We start from the raw sequence: 23,014 nt of genomic DNA, 5'->3' as shown, positions 1-23,014 counted from the left end.
TTGCTGAGCAATGGAAATTTAGGGTTCAGTTGAAGTCATCAGGTGAGGACTACTGTAATGGTTTGGGACTTCATGTGCATGTATGAAATAGGTGGAGTTGGGGATCACAACAGGAACACATGTTTGGATGAAACCATCTAATCCCATGGACCCAGTGGTGGTATTCTACTGGTTCGGCCTGGTTCAGCCGGGTATTTCTTTCTTTTTTTTCTTTCCTCCCGACAATCAGCTGTTCTGACAATCAGCTGTCCTGGGATGCCCCTCCCTGTCTTACTGATTCTCTCAGGAGGCTTCCCTGAGGCCCAGGAAGCAAAAAAAAAAAACGGAGCACGGGGGGGCAGGGGAGATGTTGCTGCAAAAAAGCCACACCCATGTGGTCACATGGCCACACCCACCAAGCCACACCCACAGAACAGGTAGTAAAAAAAATATTTGCATCCCACTCCTTCATGGACCCTTCTGCTCTGATCTTTTTACATTTGAATTGATTTTATTGATTTATTTACTTAATTTACTGCCTATGCTGCCCATCTGACTACCAAGCAACTCTGTCAAAGGTTTTAGAAAACCCACTTCTTTGTTTAGAGTTTTGTGCAAGTTGTACCCGTAAGATCTTTCACCAACGCCCGTAAGCCCGTGTAAATTTTGCAATGAGTTGGTTCTGCTTTTTTTTTTTTTTTTTACACAGTCAGCTTCAGGAGGTGACAATCTTCAGTAAACAGGACAGGAGTGGGATTCTACCAGTTCGCACCTATTCGCTAGAACCGGTTGTTAACATTCTAAGCAGTTCGGAGAACCGGTTGTTAGAAGAAATTACTGGCCTAATCCTGTAAGGAAGGCAGGAAGGAAACATTCTGGTGTTGCTTACAGAAACTGCCTCTCCGTTAACCCTTATTACATTCTTGGCAGGACTAGACTTTCTGTCTCAGGAACTTCTCTGGAGTTTTTTTTCCCCCTCCTTTGCTGGTACTTTGTTTGTGTGGAGTGACCGTTCAAAGTTACAATGGCATTGAAAAAAGTGACTTATGATCATTTTTCACACTTAGGACTTTTGCAGCATCCCCACAGTCATGAGAGGCCAGGCGAGGAGATGCATGCCTCGATGTGAGTAATATTGAGTTGGCCACACCCAGCCATTAACATGACCACCAAGCCATGTCCACCCAGTCACGTGATCACCAAGCCACGCCCACTACCAAAGACATGCCCACAGAACCGGTTGTTAAAAATTTGAATCCTACCCCTGAAACAGGATGACCAAAACAAAAACAAAAAAGTTTTCTCCACAGCTCCAGAAGAAAAAGAAAAGACCCAAATTCTGAAAGAAAGGAAGAAAGAGAAAGAGAGAGAGAGAGAGAGAGGAAAAGAGAGAGAGAAAGAGAAAGAGAAAGAAAGAAAAATAGATTGTAGTCTTTCAATTCTGTTTTGATGCTTTCCCAATGAACTTTTCAACTTTCTGGGGCTGCATTCCAATTTTGAAAAGCAAGTGCCTACATTTCCACTGTCCTGCAACACAACATGATTGTAAAACAGCCTGATTTTGACTAATATGGGATTATTTTGAGCTTAAAAAATACCTTTCATTGCCTTTTTTTGCTGTGGCAAATTAGGAAGATTTGCAGGCTGAACAACCAGTCACGGCTAGACCTTGTGCCTGTTTGTGGTTTTTGTTGCTGTGTCTTGAGTTTTAAGATCTTAATGTCACATAAATATTGCAGTTCCTGTTTTGCTATCTATGTCAACTTCTTATCAGCCTACTATTACCATATATTTGTACTTAGCTTACTATCACTTTTATATACATATTTTTTATTTGGGCTTTAATCATTTAGTTGCAAAATTGTGGATTTGGCTGGTGAGTGTCCACAATAATTCGTTCGTTGCAAATTTAGTTCTCTTCTCTTCTCTTTCCTTTTCTGTAACAGTTTCACTTCTTTTTCAGTTATCCTGGACAGACATCCTAAAATGTCCAACCTGGTGCCTATCATTTCCCAGAAAGATCTCGAGAACATTTCCCTGAGTCAGACAGGCTTTGGCATCTCGCTGAAAGCCTTCCACGTGGCTTGGAACACGGATGTCTCCGTGAAGCTGTTGAGTAACCAAAGAGCAGGAGAAAGGTTGGTTTATTTATTTTATTATGATTCATTACACAGTCAGCCAGATAGATGTTCAGACTGAATCTGGCATTGTTGTCCACCTATCGAATCCCCCCCAAGGAGCTGGCATAGGCAAATGTTGATGTTTTAGGTATCAGAGTTATCATTGCAGGATGTAAGCTGTTTCAAGTAAGGCTGCCTTTTGCAATTGACTACGGGTGGATTTGTCAATGCCAATGATGTTCAAATATTGCTCCAGTTGTTTTGAGGTTGCACCCAAGGCACCTATGACTATTGGAATTACCTTTGCTTTCTCTTGCTACAGTCGTTCTATTTCTATTTGTAGGTCCTTATATTTTGTTATTTTCTCACAGTTCCTTTTCTTCTATTCTGCTTTCCGCAGCTACTGCCACATCCATTAACCAGACTTTTTTCCTCTTTCTTACTGACAATTGATAAGTCTGGGGTGTTAAGCGGCAGGTACCTGTCTGAATTCTAAAGTCCCAGTTCAGTTTTATATTACCGTATTTAATTTCTGGTCCCAGCAGTTTTTGCTTGCAGGCAAATGGTACTTCTTGCAGTGCAGGATTGTTGCTACATTATCATGCCGTTGTTTGCAGTCAGTCTGTGCAATCTTCTTGCAACAGCTAAACACTGTTTCTCCAGCTTCTTTGCAGAGGTGGCATTTGCTAAACTGTCTCCTCAATTCTGCATGCATTTGTTCTTAAGGGTCTTGTGCAGAATTAGCCCCTCTGTCTCTTTCTTCAACATACCTGCTCTTGTTCTGTCCTAGGCCTCCCCAAAAAGCACTAAGTCAATTCTGAGTCCCGGGAATAATCTCTTTTATTACATGAATGTGAATTTATTTCATTCACAGTCAGCCAACAGCTTGGCAAACAGTCTTGCAAAAGTAGACTCATGAGCTTAGACCTTTATCAATCTTGCAACGCTGCCTGGTAAAGAGTTCCACACTCACTGCTGACAGGGAAGGGCTGGGTATACAGACAAATCTCCAAGAGGCTAAAACAAACAAACGACCAAATGAGCAAGTTGTTTCCTGCAAGAGCCCCCTCCCCTTTTGCTTCTCTTTTAATCCTGATGGGAGGGGCCATTCATCATCCACCTGTGGCCTTCCTCCTACGTCAACCCCGAGTTCTTAATTGCACCTCCCTATTGGCAGCTCTGCGCATGTGCAGGCTGGAAACTGGTTCCAGAAGCTCCCCCACCTCACTGTTGTCCAAGCCGAAAGGCAGCTGATGACTGCCAGCCTGCCCTGGCCCCATCTCTGCCTCTGACGCAGAGCCCTTGTCCGAGCCTTCCTCAGCCTCCAGTTTCCTCCCCAACTTCCTCACTACTGTCCGAATCTGTTGCCAGCTCTGCCAACCGCTGGGGGGTCACAACAGCTCTTAGCCATTGCCAGCTCTTGTTCTTATTTGTTTTCCCTGCTGTTTTTTTTCTTTTAACATGCTGGCTGTGTGAGGCTTTGTCTTCCCATGGTTTATTTTATTTATTTATTTTATCATAATTCTCTGCCACCGATCACACGTGTGCTTCGGTGTGATTTCCTGACTGTTGAATGAGGAAGGCTCTCAAAGAGCACAAGCTGAGCTCACTTTAGAAAGTTTCTGGATATCCAACACCGCTCTGCTATTCTCTGAAATCACCTCTTTTTCACACTTCCTCAGAAGCAAGGGTGCTCGCAGTATGTGTGTGTATATAAAAGACATATTTGACCAGGAAGTGACTTTGATCATGAAGGAGCATGTGCCAGGGTGCTGTCAGGCACAAAGAATCAGGACCATACATTAAGTTATCATTCAGAAGATTTATTGCTCATGCCCGATACACAAGAATCTAGTCAACCAAAGTTCAAATCTAAATTGGCATCGGATAAGGATTAATGGGATTCAAGAGGGGTTGGACTTGGGAACATTTGTGGCAACCTAACAACTCTAGGCTGATGACTCATTTAACTCCACCCCCTAGCTTTGCCTGTTCTTCTCTTACAGGTAACGCTCATTCATTGTGCTTTGGATGTACTGATTCCTGCTATTTTCCCAAACACAACTGCATAATTGGTGGTAGTCGGAAAGGCCATTCATGCTTTCCCCATGAAAAGTTTTTTTTAAGACAATTAAAAAAGAAAACTCAAGATGTTGACCACAATGTAATTGAAGCCTTGCCCCCTCTTTTGTGTGTGTTGTGTTGTGGCTACCATCTTGATTGGATAAAACCTCATGCAGACCTTCCTTCCAAGGAGCCTGAAGAAAAGTTACTATAGTTAGTTCTTGAAGGACCACTCGTTCAGTATCAGTTATGTTGGCACTGAACTGGGAGACTTACAACTGATGTGTTAGAGCATTTGCAGCATGACTACTATTATGAGACAACCCAGGAGCAAAACACAGCACACAGAGACTTAGACACTTAACAATGGTTTACGTACAAGACATATACAGAAATATACGTGGTAGGCAAAATACCTTACAAGCAATCTTTCTTCTTCTTAACTCTACACGGAGAGTTCTGCAATGAATATCGGACACAAGGAGAGAGAAACAAGGCTGCCTTATATAAACTTCTCTTAAAGTGGTAGAACCCATCCTCAGCCTTAAAGAGGCAGTACCAATGCTGTGCTGATTCGTCCTTATTGTATCAGCCTTATATTGCATCAGCTTCACTGTTGGTCTGCTCTTAACATGATGCACAAAATTGCAGCTGTCATGGTGTCCCTCCTGTCACAGCAGCTACAATCAAAGGAGAGAAAATGGAAGCACACACCGATAGATCGTTTTGCCGTAACAAATGATCGTTGTCTTGTTCTGTTGAAACAGTCTGACGTGCAGATCTTTTCCCCCTTGCAGAGAATTCAGGGCCCTGCTTCAAGAAGCAGCAAACACGCAACGTTTACAATGCAACCATCTCTTGCCGCTTTTGGGTATTTGCCAGTTCCAAGGTTTCATTGGGATTGCAACGACATGGATGCACAATGGTTCTCTCTCTTTGCTCATTCATGATGTAAGTTGGAGAAGCAAGAGAAAAATCCAGGGGCGGGCTTCAAAAATTGTAGCAAAGGGTTCTCTGCCCATTTGCTAGGTGGACATGGCCATGATGGGCATGGCCTAGTCGGTTTCCTGCACCACGGGGGTGGGGGGGCATTTTCACTCTCCCTGGGCTTTCCTTGAACCTCCGGGAGGGTGAAAACGGCCTCCCCAGGCTCCGGAGGCTCTTTGGAAGCCAGAAACGGGCCCATTTCTGGCCTTCCCGAACTTCTGGGAGGCCTGTTTTTCAACTCCCTGGGTCTCTGTGCGTGCCCTGCACTTACCTGCATCCAAAATGGGCCACGTGGGGATTCCTGGGAGGGCCGGGGTAAGGTGGGCGGGGATTTGGGGGGGTTCCAAACTGCACAGAATCTTAGCTAGGGGTTCTCCCAAACCCCTGCAAACCCCCAGCAGCCCAGCCCTGGAAAAATCCCCTTGGCTGGCTCTCCTTTGGAGGGGTGCGATGGAATGTAGTAAGGAGTTGGGTTCGCAGGAGGGAGGGGCTGCATTCCAGAGGAGTAAGAGGCAGTTCAGCTCAGATAGTTTGTGTGAGAGAAAAGGGTGAAGACGGCTCCTCCCTAACAGTTCTCAGAGTATAGGGTTATTGCAGATAGCAGCATGCTTCCGTTTGGCAAGATTCTGTCTGCAAGGGTGGAATAATAAAGGCATCTACTCGGAAGAAACAACACATGCCTTTCTTGGTTTTGGGAGCCTGGCAATGAAGCAATGGCATGAAGAGAGTGAGGCTCAGATAAGGCACTGTTGCCCAGAAGAGAAGCTCTTGGAATAGAACAAGCAGAGATTCAGCATCTTAGCACAGCAGAATAGGACTTTAGGTTGTTCCTTCAAATGAACTACTACCCTTCTTAAAAACAAATGTTGGTTTATCATCTTAGCTTGGAAAGGCCACACCCAACCAGTATCTCACATGAAGCAACACATTCTGGGTTAATTTATCCATTTTCAACTAGCAGAAGGAGGAGCTCAGGATTTTCCTGCAAATCTCTAATACCTTTAATATGGAAATACAGCCTGCATGTTAAATCAGTGTTTTGAAAAACAGTGTGTTCAATAAACTTTCTCCCCCCTCAGCATGAACTCTATCCAGATCTGCCTGTTCCTTTGAGCATAAGGATCCTGTCAGATGTCGCCACCGGTCTAAGCTACCTTCACAGTTTGGAGCCTCCCATTCTTCACCACAATCTCAAACCTTCCAATGTCTTGTTAGATCTTGAATACAGAGCGAAGGTAGGCATTTCAAACATTTCCTCCCTTCTTTTTGACTGGGTGTCAGAACAAAACTTTAATTGCACCTGGGGACTCTTCCTGAACTATAGATAGTGCCAACAAATCCACCCCCATTCAAATCATAAGTCTCTAGCCGCGTCTTTCAGAGTAAAAAACAAATGATTTATTAGGAGTGACCATGCCGGCGTTAGCTGGGTGCAGCCAACACTAAGACACATCATTCATTTCCCCCTTGACCCTGGTCTTCCCCCCACTCCCCTGGATGTATATTCTCCAATCGGACACATCCATAGCCAAGAGTCATCAATCATGCTCTCCAGTAATATTGGGCTGCCAAGGCGATTATCTGAGGCATTTAAGGAATGTGCTGCTTTCCCCACTCCGTTTCTGCTGACGACAAAGGTGTTTTTTAAGTGAGTCATGCCTGACTTTGCAACCTTTGTTGCCCCAAATATTAAGTGAATCACTGCAGTTGTTAAATGAAACATTTGGCTGTTAAGCGAACAGGGCTTCCCCACTGACTTTGGGAAGGTCACAGATGGCAATCACATGACTCCAAGATATTATAACCATTGTAAATGCATGACAGATGCCAAGTGCCCAAATGTTGATCATGTGACTATGGGGATGCTATAACCGTCATACGTTTTAGGACTGGTCATAAGTTGCCTTTTTTCAGTGCTGTTATAACTTCAAGCAGTCAATAAGGAAATGGTTGTACGTTGAAAACTACCTGTAGTGAACACCTGCCTGGTTTCATAAGTTATCTTTCCATTTGGATATGGGAACTGGGTATGTCTAGTCTGATGAAAAGAAGGACTGGGGGAGACATGATGGCAATGTTCCGATATTTGAGGGGCTGCCAGTGGGCCAGGGAGCACTGATGGTCCATGAGAAACTTTTGGTGGTCCGCAGAGAAATGTCACCCCCAAAGCAATCAATCCAGGCTGCATGGGAACACAAGGCTGTGCCACCACATGACCCACAGGAACACAAGGCTTATGTCGCTTGCATTGTGAACAACACGAGGTAGTGAGGGGAGGAGAGAAAGAGTGGAGGGGGGAACTTGCCCTACTCGCCCCACATGCCTGGCCTGGCCACCGGGCTGCTTTTTTCCGTTTCTTTCTTCTTCTGCTTTTGGCTGCACACAAGGAAAGCAGCAAAAGTCTTTCTTTCTCTCCCCCAAACTCTGCCAGAAATGAGTCTTTGGGACCCTGCAAGGCATCCTGCTCCAAGAGGCTGCACCAGTGTAACAAATCTCACAAAGACTCATTTCTGGTGGAGTTTGAGGGAGAGAAAGAAAGACTTCTGCTGCTTCTGCTGCTTTCCTTGCATGAAGCCAAAAGTCTCTCTCTCTCTCTCTCTCTCTCTCTCCCCCTCCCTCCCTCCCTCCCTCCCTCCCTCTGAGAATGGAGCTGTTGGTATCCTGAGATCCCAAATAAAGAATGATCGATCGGTAGGAAAATGGGGTGGGGAATTTTCTTGCAGATTTGGGGGGGATTTTCCCAGGGTCTCTGGTCCTCGGGATTTAAAATTATGAGTTTGGTGGTCCCTGAGGTCCAAATGGTTGGTGACCCCTGGTCTAGAAGACCTCCAAGGTCTCTTCCAATTCTGTCATTCTATTCTGCTCCATTCCATTCCACCCCAATCCTAATCCCAATCTAATTTTGCAGATCTCAGATTTTGGCCAACCCGCCTGGAGAAAACAGCAGCTGAGGGCAGCTTTGCACAACTGTAACAACAGTAGTTGCTGGGATTTGCTCTGCCTGTCTCCTGAAATACTTCAAGGAGGTCAATTCTCACAAGAAGGAGATGTTTATAGGTGAGTCTTACTTTAAGAAAAGAATCTCAGGGCATTGTTTGTCAAGGTGAAGCAATAGTTCGACTGTATGGCCGGGTTAGCTAATCTAGATATGGTGGATTGTCTGACCAGGAGCCCAACCAGGTTGCTTCTTTACTTTTCATAGTAAGCTTGTATTAGATTTCAAAACTGGAGAAAGAAGGAAGTCATACATTTTCCCTTAGCAATGGAGTAATGGGTATTTTGGAAGCTGATTCTTCCTCATCAAGAGGCTGTTACTGATTGCTGAGTTCCAACTGTGAGGAAAACTGGCTTTGGAGGTGCAGGAGCATATTAGCAGGATGAAACTACAAAAGGAATGTGTTATTAGTTGTGGAATAATGCAAGCAGGAGAGTTATTACTGTGTCTTAATTATGGCTTCTTCAGAAGCAACAGATTGGCCAAGAATTTAGTCTTTGGTGGGGGTCCCATTTCATTTTTTTCATGCATTGTGTACCCTTAGATTTTAATCAAAACAGATTTTGTTAAGTCCAAGAATACTCAGTTTCTATTACATTTAGAAACTGTAGCTAGAGTTTTTCCAAGTCAACTTTCCAATTTGTTTTTGTAAAACAAGGAATGAACAGCTAATATAAATTTGATTTATGTATGTATTTGTTTGTTTGTTTATTTGTCAAAAGCTTGCAATACAACAGAAACAAGAATAAACATAAGTTTAAATACAAGAAATAGGAACCAATAATTGGGGACAATAGGACAGGGACGGTAGGCACGATGGTGTGCTTATGCACGCCCCTTACAGACCTCTTAGGAATGGGGTGAGGTCAATAGTGGTTAGTTTGAGGGTAAAGGAGGGGGAGTTGGAGCAGGTGACAACAGAATCAGGTAGTGAGTTCCAGACGTTGTCCACTCTGTTGCTGAAATTGTACTTCCTGCAATCGAGTTTGGAGTGGTTTGCATTTAGTTTATATCTGTTGTGTGCTCTTGTGTTGTTGTGGTTAAAGCTGAAATATTGTAATATCCAGAAGAAGAATATTGCCTTTACTCAAAGAATACATCATCCTAGGTGTGGAAACGGTACGGTTGCTGTGATCAGTTAAGCATACAAGAAATGATCCCATCATTGTAGAATCAAATGCAAGGCCTCCAAAACCCACCAATAATCACTGCAGTTACTATTTATTCAGTGTGCTCTGGAGGAATTTCCATCCGGAAAATAATAACAGAATGATATTGTTGGTAAAGACCTTGGAGGTCTTCTAATCCAAACACTGCTCAAGCAGGAGACCCATGCAATTTGAGACAAATGGCTGTCCAGTCTTTTCTTAAAAGCCTCCAGTGTTGGAGCACCCACAACTTCTGAAGGCAAGCCGTTCGACTGGTTGTTGTCACTCTTCGGAAAGTTTTCCTTACTTCTAGGTTTTTTCTCTCGATTAGTCTCCATTACTTCTTGTTCTGCTTTGAAGAATAGGTTGATCCCCTCTTCTTCATGGCAGCCCCTCAAATATTGGAACACTGCTACCATGTCACTCCTGATTCTTTGTTTCACTAGACTAGACAGACCCAATCCCTGCAACCGTTCTTTACATGGTTTAGTCTCCAACCCCCTAATCAACTTTGTTGCTCTTCTCTGCACTCTTTCCAGAGTCCCTGACATCTTTTTTTTTATAATGTGTTGACCAAAACTGCACGTAGTCTTCTAAGTATGGTCTTACTAAGGCTTTTCCAAGCGGTACTAATACTTCACACGATCTTGATAAGAGGGATAATAATATTCCTTCAGACAAAAGGATACACTCATATTGATCAATAAAGGAGAATATTTGTAGCTCAGGGTTGAAATGAGGGGCCTTTGGTGCTCTTGGAGGTCAAGAGGTGTTAAGGAGTCATTTGAATTCCAACGTAACAGGTGCATCGGGCTGGGGAAACTGTCTAGATAAGAGATGTTACCAAATAACACCTGGTTTTCCTTTTCATTGTTTGTGTCTAGTTTTGGCATGATGTGTTGGGAACTCCTAAGTCGACAAAAGCCACTGACAGGTAAGCAGTCTAATAAAATGCTCAACCTAAAGTAATCTTCCTTTGAGTGGGTCCTTTCCTGCAGGTAACCTGACTGGAATCTCACCTTCTCTTGCTGTTGTATAATGGAAAATACTGTCCAGGTTAGGCCTTGACTCATGACCAATCACTTAGTAATCATCTGAAGTTACAGGTTTCCTGAAAAGGGGGACCTACCACTTGGATCTGAAATTCCAATGATCACGCATCCTCCGTGGAATATGGAAATTGAAAAAAACTATTATCAGTGGTTGCAATTTGGACCAGTTCTGTGAAGAATTGCTATAAAAAAAAATTAGAAGAAAGAAAAAAAAGTCTGATTTTTGGATTAATGCTGCCCCCTTGTGTTTTTTTTCTTTCATGTTGTGTGTGTATATATAAGGCAGGCAGCCATGGGAATTCTGGGGGTTGAAGTCCACAGGTCTTAAACTTCCCATGGTTGGGCATCACTGGTATAGGCTGCTAATAGCAGGGTTCTTCTGTACATAACTTTTATTTCCCCCTTCTTATAGGAAAAAAGACTTTGCTTCGAGCTATAACTGGGATCTGCAACGGTTTACGCCCAGGGATCGAAGCAGCATTCATACCAAATGTACCTCATCGGAACAGGATGGTTCGGCTGATGCTTCTCTGCTGGCACCAAGAACCTCACTTCAGACCTGGTGCCGCAGGTAATATTCTTCTCAACTGCTGAAAAAGTTGAGTTGGCTTTTTTACACCTGATTTAGAAGTGGGGATTCCCTGCTCCTAAAAACAGTGGTGATTGGCTGGGGGAATACTGGGAGTTGAAGTCCATCCGTCTTAAAGTAGGCAAGTTTGAGAGACACTGCTCTAGAGCAAGGGTCTTCAAGTTTAAGACTTGTGGACTTCAACTTCCAGAATTCCTGAGCTTACATGACTGGAGGAGGAATTCTAGGAGTTAAAGTCCACAAGTCTTAAAGTTGCCACATTTGGAGACCTCTGCTCTAGAGAAATGCTATGTTATTCTGAGGTATCTCTGTGAAAGTCTTGCTGGCTGCAATAACGCATGGAAATAGCCACACTCAAGCAAAGATTGCATGGAAATGACTGGCGGAGGGAAGCTTTGTAAATGTGAACATGATTAGGGGACTGGAGGCTAAAACATATAAAGAACCATTGCTGGTATTGGGTATGGCTAGTTTGATGAAAAGAAGGACTAAGGGAGACATGAGAGCAGTGTCCCAATATCTCAGGGGCTTCCCCAAAGAAGAGGGAATCAAGCTATTCTCCAAAGCACCTGAGGGCAGGACAAGAAGCAATGGGTGGAAACTAACGAAGGAGAGAAGCAACTTAGAACTAAGGAGAAATTTCCTGACAGTGAGAACCATTAACCAGTGGAACAACTTGCCTCCAGAAGTTGTAAATGCTCCAACACTGGAAGTTTGTAAGAAGAGATTGGATAACCATTTGTCTGAAATGCTACAGGGTTTCCTGCCTAAGCAGGGGGTTGGACTAGAAGACCTCCAAGGTCCCTTCCAACTCTGTCATTCTATTCTGTTCTATTCTAGTCTAGTCCAGTCCATTCCATTCCACTCCACTCACAAATGAGTTGTTACTGTGTTTTTCTGTTGACAGAATGTGCGGCATTTCTAAAGGATATCCTCAGTACCTTTCCAAAGGAGGTGATTTCTGATGGAATTTACAACTTGATTCATGCCAAGGTGAGCCAAAAGAGGGTTTGGGATCCCCCATTGTTTGGCTGTAGATCATTTCTTTTCAAAAACCACCATTTTAAAAAGGCGTGGTGACAAAATCCTCTAATTGTGATTAGGATAATCATGATCTCACCTGTTGTGCTTGATATACTGTACATCATATGATACCCTCTGCTATAGCAAGGTTGGCATTTTCCCTTCCCTTCTTCAGCACGAGAAATTAAACTGAGCTCTTTTTAAAAGTACAGATAGTCCTCAACTTACGAACAGAATGAAGCCCTAAATTTCTAGTGCTAAGTGATGAAATTGAAGAGAAGAGGTTTTCTCAGAAGCAGAAATCTAAGAAAAGGGTTTCATGGCTTCCTTTGTATCTTTCAGGAATGTGCAATTAATGCTGCCAAAGGTCCAGTTTCTCACATGCTTGAAACAGGGATGCGCAATTTAGAGGTGAGTAGAAGACGGTTTAGGAATCTTGCATTAAATTTAGCTATTATCCTTTATGTGCCAAAAGGTGCTTTTTCAGGAGGCAACTGGACTTTTCTTGTTTTTTCCTTTTGAAGACGTTTCGCTTCTCATCCAAGTAGCTTCTTCAGCTCTGACTGGATGGTGGGGAATGGAAGGATTTATATTCCTTGTAGACCGCTGGTCATTTGCGTCCTTTTAGAGGGTGGTTGAGGCCACTTGGAAGGTTTATCTGTGTCCTCAGGGCCACCTGAGTTAGTGCTCCTGGTTCCTTTGGGACAACCATGACCTGGATGACTGAGAATCTCTATAGACTTTTAGCTATACAATTTGGGATGAGCACTCTTGGAGTGGTGTGGGAGTAGGAATGGATTTCCAGAGGGGAAAAAATTGCAGACTACAGGAACCATTAACACTATTCAAGTGATTCTGAGGACATAGATAAACCTCCAAGTGGCCTCAATTACTCTCCAAAAGGATGCAAATCACCAGCTATCTGCAAGGAGTATAAATCCTCCCATTCCCCACCATCCAGTCAGAGCTGAAGAAGCTTCTTGGATGAGAAGCGAAACATCTTCAAATGGAAAAACCAAGGAAGTCCAGTTGCCTCCTGAAAAAAGCACCTTTGAGACAACCATGATCTGCATGACGGAGAATCTCTCCAATGTCCTTTATATTTGATTACAGATAATCCTCTACATACAGCCACAACTGAGCGCCCAATTTCGGTCATAAGTCATGATGCTCATAAAGCAAGTTGCCTCATGACCACACCTAAGTTTACAACCTTTTCTGCAGCTGTCGTTCAATGCTCATTAAGCAGACTTTGCTATGGGGAGATTTTTGCTGAATACCAGAAGTAAACCCCAGTTTCTGGCAAAACGGTCATAAATTGTGGTGACCTGACGACAGGATTCCCTAACAATTGTAAATGTGGGCTAGTTTCCAAGCACCTAAAATTCAATCACGCAACCCCCGAAGGGGATTGGAATGTCAAAATTTTGAATTTGGGCCACAAGTCCCTTTTTTCAGGGTTTGTTTTAACTTTGAGAAGTCAATAAGCAGCCGGTCGTAAGTCAAGGACTACCTACAGCAGGGGCATCTTCAAGATGAATCAGAAATCAAGATGGTGCCTATGATTGCATACATGAATTGAGTTTGGGCGAATACCAATACTTTTCCAATGAGAGAGAATCTTTTTCCTTTATCTGTGATAGTAAAATCGTATATGATGCCAATCCAATCCCAAATATTGGTACAAATATACCCACAATTCTGGGGATTAAATATTCTGGAAAATACCAAAATGTTTATCTTTTTTTTTTTTTTTTTTTGGTGTAGAACATGGCAATGTGGATATTTTCACCGTAGCCAGGAGTTTGCTAGGAAGTGGTTCATAGTGTACAGGTAATCCTTGACTTACAATCATTCGTTTAGTGAGTGTTCAGAGTTACAAAAAGCACTGAAAAAAAGTGACTTAGGACCATTTTTCACACTTATAACCATTGTGGCCTTTCCATGGTCCTGTGATCAAAATTCAGATGCCTAGTAACTGACTCATATTTATGACGGTTGAAATGTGTTAGGCTTGTGTGATCACTTTCTGAGGGCAAAATCAACCCTGTTACTAACTTAACACCTGCAGTGATTCACTTAACAGTTGTGGCAAGAAAGGTCATAAAATGGGGCAAAAATTTTACTTAACCACCGTGTTATTTTGCAACCAAAATGTTGGTCTCAACTGGGTTGGTAAGTTAAGAACTACCTGTTATCAGGTTTTGTTTAATCTTCTCATTAGAATTCATACAACTTTCTAAAGATGCGCAGCTCTAAGAAAGAGAAACGTTTGGTTAATATTGTTTTTGCAAATGATGTCCTTTCTCGTTGCTTGCTTTAGATCATCTGTCCTCAGAATAACAATGTGCCCAACAAGGAAGTTGTGTTAAAACCGCAGAGCTTATCACATGAAACAGGAAATCCAGGGAATAAATTGAACCAGACACTCCTTGTCAGCAATACACCTCAAGACGCAGCCTTAGGAAGAGGTAAATGTTTGTGTTAGCTCTTAAATCAGTTGAAATGAAAGGTGTTGATTCTAAAGAAGGGTGTGCAGTGAGATTGGGGAGGAAATGTCAGAGGCATGTGCCTCTGAGTCCTAATTCAGCAAGATGTTGGCAATTATATGGAGAAACCATGATTTATGAATATGGGTGTGTATTTGTGTGGATTCTCCTTGTGGAATGCAATTTCTCCTTGAGAAATGCAACCAGGCAGAACGTCATGATTGATTGTGTTGGAAAATGGAAAATAAATCATTATCGAATACCAATATTGCACCTGAAATAGTGTTAACTGTGAACAAACTGTTAAGTGTGGAACAGAAATTAAAATAGAAGATTATCTAAAAACATAAAAATTAACAGAGTATGAAGGAAAAGCAAGCACTGTCGTTAAGGCATTTGGCTAACGGGTTTTGCAAACCATATGAGTGGTTTTAAAGAACATGCAATCCAACCGCAATGATTAGGCCATGTCTATCCTGGTTTACTTGGTCATCAAAGAATTGTGTTCAAAATGTCATTGGCAGAAGCCCAACAGAAGATATCTATTCTACGCTCTCCCAGTAAACCTATAAACAGACCCTTTTTTAATTTAAGACATGGAGACGATGTCCCAAAGGTGTTTTTTTCCAAAAAGACAATTGGACTTTCTTGGTGGTGATTCATCTTTGTTGATTCTACATGCACGTATGAATCCAAGCTTCTTGGATGAGAAGTGAAATGTTTCCAAAGGAAAAACCAAGAAAGTCCTGTTGACTTTTGGAAAAAGCACCTCTGGGACAACCATGACCTGGATATTTGAGACTCTCCATTGAGACTTAGAGCCAGTCTCATACCCAGAAATCAAGATCCCCAAAAATATATTGTTTCCCTTTAGCCAAAGAGTGATCATGATCTACAACAGGGGTCTCCAAACTTGGCTACTTCAAGACTTGTGGATTTCAACTCCCAGAATAGCTTAGCAGGCCATGGTCACTGGGGAATAGTGGGAGTTGAAGTTCACAAGTCTTAAAGTTGCCAGGTTTGGAGACCCTTAATCTACAGTACAACATCCTTCCTTTGGGTGTTCAAATAGTTAATGTTCTTCTTTAGTTGGCTCTGTTGCTGATTGTTGAACTCGAGTGAGTTCATCCAGACTCTCTGGGCAGAGCAATAGGTGAAGAGTTGAGACTAGTCTGCCTGTCCTATAAGTTATTTTTCTAACAAGATTGTCACATGTCAGCAGGATGTAAAACAAGTCTGAACAAACAACGCTGGGGTTTGAAGGTCACCCTAGAGTTACTTCCCATCTGATTTCTCCTCCACTCTGTTTTTAAGATTAGATCAGGAACACCTCATTTTGTGTGTGTGTGTGTAGGTGTAAAAAAGCACACTTAGGAAATCTCCCCAATGCTTGTTAAAACATCTTTGGTGATTCCATATGCATGTATGGATTGGACAACTGCTTCCAAGACATTAGAAAATCTGATGAAAAAAAAATCCAAAGAAAACCTTAAGCTGAAGATCAGAGTATTTTTCTAATATTACATAAAGGGGAGGAACAGATTAGAGAATTAACTTGTGCGTGTAGATGGAGTTTTCTGAAACAGAGCAGAAAAGGAAAAAAATGTAATAGAAAAAGGAAAAACAATAAAGATATGGGGGCTTCGCTTGCATGAATATACATATATACAGTTTTATATGTCACTAAAGAATGACCATATTTCATTATAATCATCTGTTCATAATTCTCATTTGTAAACACATTCAAGGATTGGAAGCAATAGTTTGAAACATTGTTTACAAACATCTTCCCTACGACTGATTTTGGAGTTCATACAGATCTTATATCAAACCTTCTCCCATAAAGGGAGGAGAAAGGAGAGCGAGCTAGAGTGGAAGGTCAATTGGTTGGGCCTTGATTCAATAAACTTGGACAACAGTTGTCCAGAATGACGTAGACTTCTTGACTAGGGGTTGGGACTAGAGCACCTCTAGGACCTCCACCTTCCAACTCTATTATTCTGTTATTGTGCATTCAACAGACCAAGTTTCATGCTCATTTAAGTGTCCATTAACTGTGTCCATGGATATGATATCAATTCTTCAATTGATGTAAACATCACCCTACCGATTATGCAAATTGGTTCAAGTGATGTCAGTTGTGCAATGACATCATCATGCTTAGAGTATAAAGTGCCCCAATTGTGTTCTTTTGCATTTAATGGACTTTTGTGAACAATGGACACCCCTCGCTTCCAGTTAAAATGAGGTTTCCAATACCCAGCCTGTTCTCTGCAGGAGAACAGGGGACATTGATATAATCTTGTATATTCTTTTTGTCTTCTTTTTTGCAAAGATGCAACTTTGTTCATCCAGCTTTCCCCCTTCAGGGCTTGAATGGTAGGTAAAAGTTCAGGAGTTAGGCGGAGAGGTTTCCTGCAGTATGCAAATAGATTGCCTGCCAGCTTTGTTTGAGCATTTCCAGTTGAACATCATGTTTTGAGTGGTTTCTTCTGTCCAGCCAGTGAGGCTAACAGATAGCAGATAATCAGAGTTGGAAGGGACCTTGTAGGTCATCTAGTCCAACCCCCCGCCCAAGCAGGAGACCCTACGCCATTTCTGACAAATGGCAGTCCAATCTCTTCCCGAAAGTCTCAAGTGAGGCTGGAAGGAAGTTGGCTCAGGTGCTGAAGAGAAAGAGTGGAATATACTGGGAGTGGGCAACTTTATGATCTGTGGACTTCAATTCCCAGAATTCCTGAGCCACCATGGAATTCTGGGAGTTGAAGTCTGCAGGTCATAAAGTTGACATAGGTGCCTACCCCTGGAATAATGAATGAATCAATGAATGAATCAATGAATGAATCAATGAACAATTTTAATCTAGTTGTGGATTAATATTATATGGATTTTTTAAAGTTTTAGATTTAGTTGGAGAACTTTAGCACTATTATTATAATTCATTACAAATTCATCAGTTCTGCCAAGGGTTGAGACAAAAATCAGGTGCCCAGGCAATTTTGGATCTAGAAACAATGAGTATACCACTGAAGAAAGAGACTTTAGCTTTGTTATTAACTCAAGCAAACAGATTTTTATCAAAATCTGGCATCATAATCTCATGGTCTTATGATAGCCAGGAGACTGCAAGATCTGACCTTCACTGGGTAGCACATGATTCTGGGATGGGAATCAAAAGTCTGAGACTTTCACATTGAGAAAAGCTTTGAAGCTATGTCAAGATTCCTCCTCTTCTCCTTTATTCAGTAAATGAATTTTATCTGTACTTTATCACTATTCCTTCATCCCTTTCTTGATTTTTATTTTCACAATTGTTGTGATTGTGATGTAATCTTTTAGTTATACTATGAGTGTTTTAACTTTTCTGTTACAAATTGTGGAAGCCACCAAGAGTATTTTTAATTGATTTTCTATTAAATACATTTCTTAGTGCTTAATAAACTTCATGTTGTCTGGGTATTTAATTTGCTTAACAATACAAATTTACATTCTTAATCTCCACCCCTTTTTTCCAACCATTGGTAAAATAAATTCCGTGTTTGATAATATTCTATGTTCTCCTTCTGCTTAATTTTCAATATCAATCTATCCATTTCTGCACAATCTAGTATCTTCCTAACTATCTCTTCATCTCACTGTGTACCTTCATTTTTCCAGTATTATGCAAATATAATCCTTGCTGCTGTTAAGACATGTAACATTAAGTACATACTTTTCTGATCAATTTTTTTCTGATATTATACCTAATAAGAACAATTCAGGTTTAAAATCTACCTGTTTCCCTATCATCTTTTCTAGCTACCTACATCAAGAATCTTTGATTGGTTGTAAATCTGAAAAACAAACGAACTCAATGCAATGTATTCTTTATTTGGTATGAACCGAACTAAATGCATGTTCTACCATTTTTGACGTGACCAATAAAACCATTCATGTGTCCCTCTCAACACTTTCATTGTTGTTTGGCATTCTTTCTTGCAGATCCATCTACAGCTGCCAGCAATGGATCAAGTCCTCCATCCATTCCACCCCATTCAAAGACAAGCAACAATAAAACTAGGTCTTTCGGCAATGAGTCCAAAGGTCACCAGCCTCCATTTCCGCAAACAGTGGGAGAACCAGCTTCTCTCAAAAACTGTCCAAACAGTTGGCCCAACAGCACATTAATAGGTGAGAACTGAAATTAAACCAGGGTTGTGGGTACAGTGCATTCCACTTTAATTCATTCATTAAGAGAAACACTGGCAGCATAATATTCATTGTATTGTGCTTGCTTTCCACTGTGCTCAATCGTAATAGCTGTGACTTAACATATTGCACAACCTCAATGTGATTTATAAATCATAGTTTATAGCTCAACAGGTGTAAAGCCAGGAAGGTGTGATTTATTCAACAAACTTTTGATAAAAGCGTGGCTTAGAATCCCATTTCAAAGAGCTGTGTTCATACACTGTAGGAGGCAAGACCCAAAGGAGCTTTTCCAAAACTGGACTTTCTTGATTTTTTTCCTTAAAAAGGTTTTGCTTCTCATCCAAGAAGCTCCTTCAGTTCAGTTTAGAACCGAGGAAGCTTCTTGAATGAGAAGCAAAATGTTTTGGAAAAGCACCAAAAACATTGTTTGGGACAACCATGGCATGGATGACTGAGAATCTCCATGGACACAGGTTGTTTGCTTTTATGTGAAAAGATGTGGTTAAAATATTATCATTATCTCTTTATTTTAGGAGGGTCTTTCAGTGATGAACTGTCCAGGGAAGAGATCGTCCTTTCTAGTTGCAAATTCCAATTTGCAAATGGTTTATGAAGGAAACAGGAAATAGCATTAGCAATAGCACTTAGACTTATATACCATTTCACAGGACTTTACAGCCCTCTCTAAGCGGTTTTACAGAGTCAGCCTCAACAATTTTAATTTACCCACCTCAGAAGAATGGAAGGCTGAGTCAACCTTGAGCCAGTGAGAATTGAACTCCTGGCAGTGGGCAGAGTTAGCCTGCAATATTGCATTGTAACCATTGTGCATCATGGATGGATGGATGGAAGGAAGGAACGAAGGAAGAAATGAAGGAACGGAGGGCAATAGCTATAGAAATTAGAGTTATATACCACTTCACAGTGTCTTACAGCCCTCTCTAATCCAATTAGAGAGTCAGCATATTGTCTCCAACAATCTGGAAGGCTGAGTCAACCTTGAGCCAGTGAGAATCGAACTCCTGGCAGTGGGTAAACTTAGTTTGCAATACTGCATTCTAGCCACTATGCATCATGGATGTGGAGGGAGGGAGGGAGGAAGGAAGGAAGGAAGGAATAGCAATTAGAAATATACCACTTCATAGTGTCTTATAGACTGTCTAAGCGTTGTACAGAGTCAGTATATTGTCTCCAACAATCTGGAAGGATGGAAAGCTGAGTCAACCTTGAGCCGGTAAGAATTAAACTGCCGAACTGCTGGCAGCCGGCAGTCAGCAGAAGTAGCCTGCAGTACTGCATTCTAACCACTGCGCCACCACAGCTCAGACATCAGAAATGCCTGGTGCTTGCATTCTCACAATCTTTGCTCCATTGCCTTTCAGGTCCTACCTGCAAAGAAAAAAACTGTTCCATCCTCACCTTGGAGCGAGAAACCATCTTAAGTTCAATGACCGATGGGCGTTTGAACCATCTCCTGGACGTCTTACGTGCCCAGCAGCTCTTACCCAAGGCAGATTACGAAATGATCACGTCCTACCCAACTTTGACACTCCGGACCCGTGCTTTGATTGACACTTGTCTGAGTTTGGGGGAACAGGCTGCTGAGACAGTGGTGACTGTATTATCCAGCAGTAAAGGCAGCCGTTTGCTGAGAAGGCTCCGGACAAACCCAGTGAATTAAACCTAAATCTCAATTCGGTTTACACCGTGGCCAAGGGATGCCTCGTGTTACTTTTCAGAAATGCTCATCCTCTTAAATAAATAAGTCAATAAATGCCTGGATTGGATGAAAAAGAACGGGCTGCCCACTACCTGAAGGAAAAGCATCAAGGTTTGCTGATTTTGGCATGATATCAACCTGAGTAGACTCTCAAACTTTCTTGTTTTTCCTCAAAAGCAGCAGAGCACAAGCTTTTTATTTTCGCGTTGTGCCAAAGCGGCTTGTGGAGCTGTGGGAAATTAAAAAGTCACTTAAGGACAGGGCTTTCCCAGTAAACCTCTGGGAGTAAAAGTGATGTTGCTAATGGCTTCAAGCAAGAAGTAAGGCAGTTGGTCCATCTCCTGGAGCAAATTATACCTTTGGTTCTCCACACCTGAAATCGAGGTGACACAAAGGCAATTCAGAATTCAGGTTTTTCTCAGCTGAGGAATGGGGAACTACAACTGGGATTATTTGTCAGCAATGGATCAGAGAATAATGGTAAACTCTGAAATTCAGCAGGTTTGGTGCTAGGAAATCTGCAAGTTATATCAGATGAATTAAAGATGTGTGGGTTAATTTTCAGGAAATGTAAACGTGCACATGTAAATCTGGTGCTTAAAGATGTGTGGGTTAATTTTCAGGAAATGTAAACGTGCACATGTAAATCTGGTGCTTGCCTTTCATTTCAAAAACCATACTGTTAAAAGAAATAAACTTTGCGTTCGTGCATTTTATTCAGCCAACTTTCTTTAACTGTGTTTTTTTTCTGAATAAACTACAATAAACTATGTCTGTTTAGATTTACATTTAGACTATGTTTGCCAAAAATCCTAAACTATAGCTCAATGCTACTGAGCCAATCCAAATTAACTGCATTGTGCCCTAATGTGTTGCGTTTTAATTCAATTTATGGTTTATTCATTAAATGACTATTTCAAATATAATGTGTTGTGTGAACCAGGTCCAATAAGTGGATCCAAACTAGGTTAATTGCATTGAAGTTCTTTTATAACCCCAAGGAAAATAAGAAGGGGACTGATCCAAATATGTTTACCTATGGTCAAAGCTAGCTTGGTATCTAATTATTTGGAACAAATCGTTTTAGATTAATTTCTTTCATTTAACTTTATTAGCAGACTGTGGAAATGGTATGGACATAATAGATCTTGGCCTCAGGAAAGCACCAGACAACTTCAAAATTGATCGATAAGAATATTAAGTATGGATGGCTCGTTTATGAAGATCCTCAAATGATTCAGAAATCTTGTTTAGAAATTGTTCATTAATATGCATTAGTAAACAAAGCCCTCCATTGTTGGAGGTTTTCCAGAAAGACTGGACAAATATTTGTGATTCTCTACTAATGGTCAAGGCAAATTGGCACCAGATAAGAGTCAATGGACTTCAAAGGGGGCTGAACTTAGGTCTCTTGTGGGAATGTAGTGACTTCAAACTGATGACACATTTGACTCCGCCTTCAGGCACAGCCTGGTCCTCTCCTACAAGAACATCATCATTACCACCATGCTGAGATCCTGGAAGAAAGAAGGATACGGATTCAGGGGTGGGATTCAATTTTTTTAATAACCAGTTCTGTGGGTGTGGCTTAGTTGGTGGGCGTGGCTTGGTGTAATCTGACTGGCTGGGCATGGCCAACTCAACATCACTCACATCAAGGCACGCATCTCCTTGCCTGGCCTCTCGTGACTGTGGGGATGCTGCAATAGTCGTAAGTGTGAAAAATGGTTAGAAGCCACTTTTTTCAGTGCCATTGTAACTTTGAATGGTCACTCCACACAAGCAAAGTACCAGCAAAGGAGGGGGGGAAAAACTCCAGAGAAGTTCCAGAGACAGGAAGTCTAGTCCTGCCAAGAATGTAATAAGGGTTAATGGAGAGGCAGGTTCTGTAAGCAACACCAGAATGTTTCCTTCCTGCCTTCCTTACAGGATTAGGCCAATAATTTCTTCTAACAACCGGTTCTCTGAACTGCTTAAAATGTTAACAACCGGTTCTAGCGAATAGGTGCAAACCGGTAGAATCCCACCCCGGGTGGATTTAACAAGTGAGTAAATCATGGATAAATGTCAAAAACACTGAGAAGAATGATGAGCCGAAGAGGGTGAGCATCTCACAGGATATAGAACTGTAATGCTTTACCTCATAAAGTATTAAACTGAGAAAAATAAAGTTCCAACCATTTGTAGAAGGAATTATGGAAATCATTCCCTTTCAAAGTCTTTTTTTAAATAATAATTTTCATTACAGTTTAAAACTACAAAGGTAAAAACCGTAATAAAAATGTTTTAAAAACTAAAAATACAGAGGAAAGAAAGGAGAAGAGAAAAATATAATGAAAAAAATATATATAAAGAAATGGCTTCCTCCTTCATCAAGACAAATACAATTTCAGTTTCACTGCCTGTTGACATTTCTGTCAAAAATCTCTTCATCCCATGTCTTTAAGCAACTGGCAAATAATAAAGTGCTTTTAAAGCCTTTTAATGGCTCTGAGTCATGCCAATATTATTAGTTTCTAAATATTATTAGTTTCTAAATATTATTAGTTTCTAAATATTATTAGTTTCTAAATCTATGTTTATTTTTTTTTATAAATGAAGGCTGCCTGGTGCAGTTCATTACAGAATTGCTTTGTATTAATGAATGCTATCAATGG

At 41.4% G+C, this 23,014-nt stretch overlaps 1 protein-coding gene across 1 annotated transcript in view; it reads left to right on the top strand.

Moving 5' to 3' along the window:
- Nucleotides 1-21,073, top strand: part of LOC113426019 (receptor-interacting serine/threonine-protein kinase 2-like) — a 33,238-nt gene extending 12,165 nt beyond the window's left edge. Inside the window, exons 2-12 of the mRNA XM_026688335.2 lie at nt 1,943-2,117; nt 4,961-5,114; nt 6,230-6,385; nt 8,059-8,207; nt 10,178-10,227; nt 10,758-10,916; nt 11,842-11,927; nt 12,300-12,368; nt 14,281-14,428; nt 18,428-18,616; nt 20,020-21,073. Coding sequence (XP_026544120.2) covers nt 1,966-2,117; nt 4,961-5,114; nt 6,230-6,385; nt 8,059-8,207; nt 10,178-10,227; nt 10,758-10,916; nt 11,842-11,927; nt 12,300-12,368; nt 14,281-14,428; nt 18,428-18,616; nt 20,020-20,318 — 1,611 coding nt within the window. The 5' untranslated portion in view covers nt 1,943-1,965 and the 3' untranslated portion in view covers nt 20,319-21,073. The remainder of the gene's footprint in view (nt 1-1,942; nt 2,118-4,960; nt 5,115-6,229; nt 6,386-8,058; nt 8,208-10,177; nt 10,228-10,757; nt 10,917-11,841; nt 11,928-12,299; nt 12,369-14,280; nt 14,429-18,427; nt 18,617-20,019) is intronic.
- Nucleotides 21,074-23,014: the final 1,941 nt, after the last annotated feature.

This window comes from Notechis scutatus, chromosome 9 (genome assembly GCF_049901735.1).
Source record: "Notechis scutatus isolate UNSWTSFEM ecotype Mainland chromosome 9, rNotScu1.2, whole genome shotgun sequence".
NCBI lineage: Eukaryota > Metazoa > Chordata > Lepidosauria > Squamata > Elapidae > Notechis > Notechis scutatus.
This window is presented reverse-complemented; position numbering and strand designations above follow the sequence as displayed.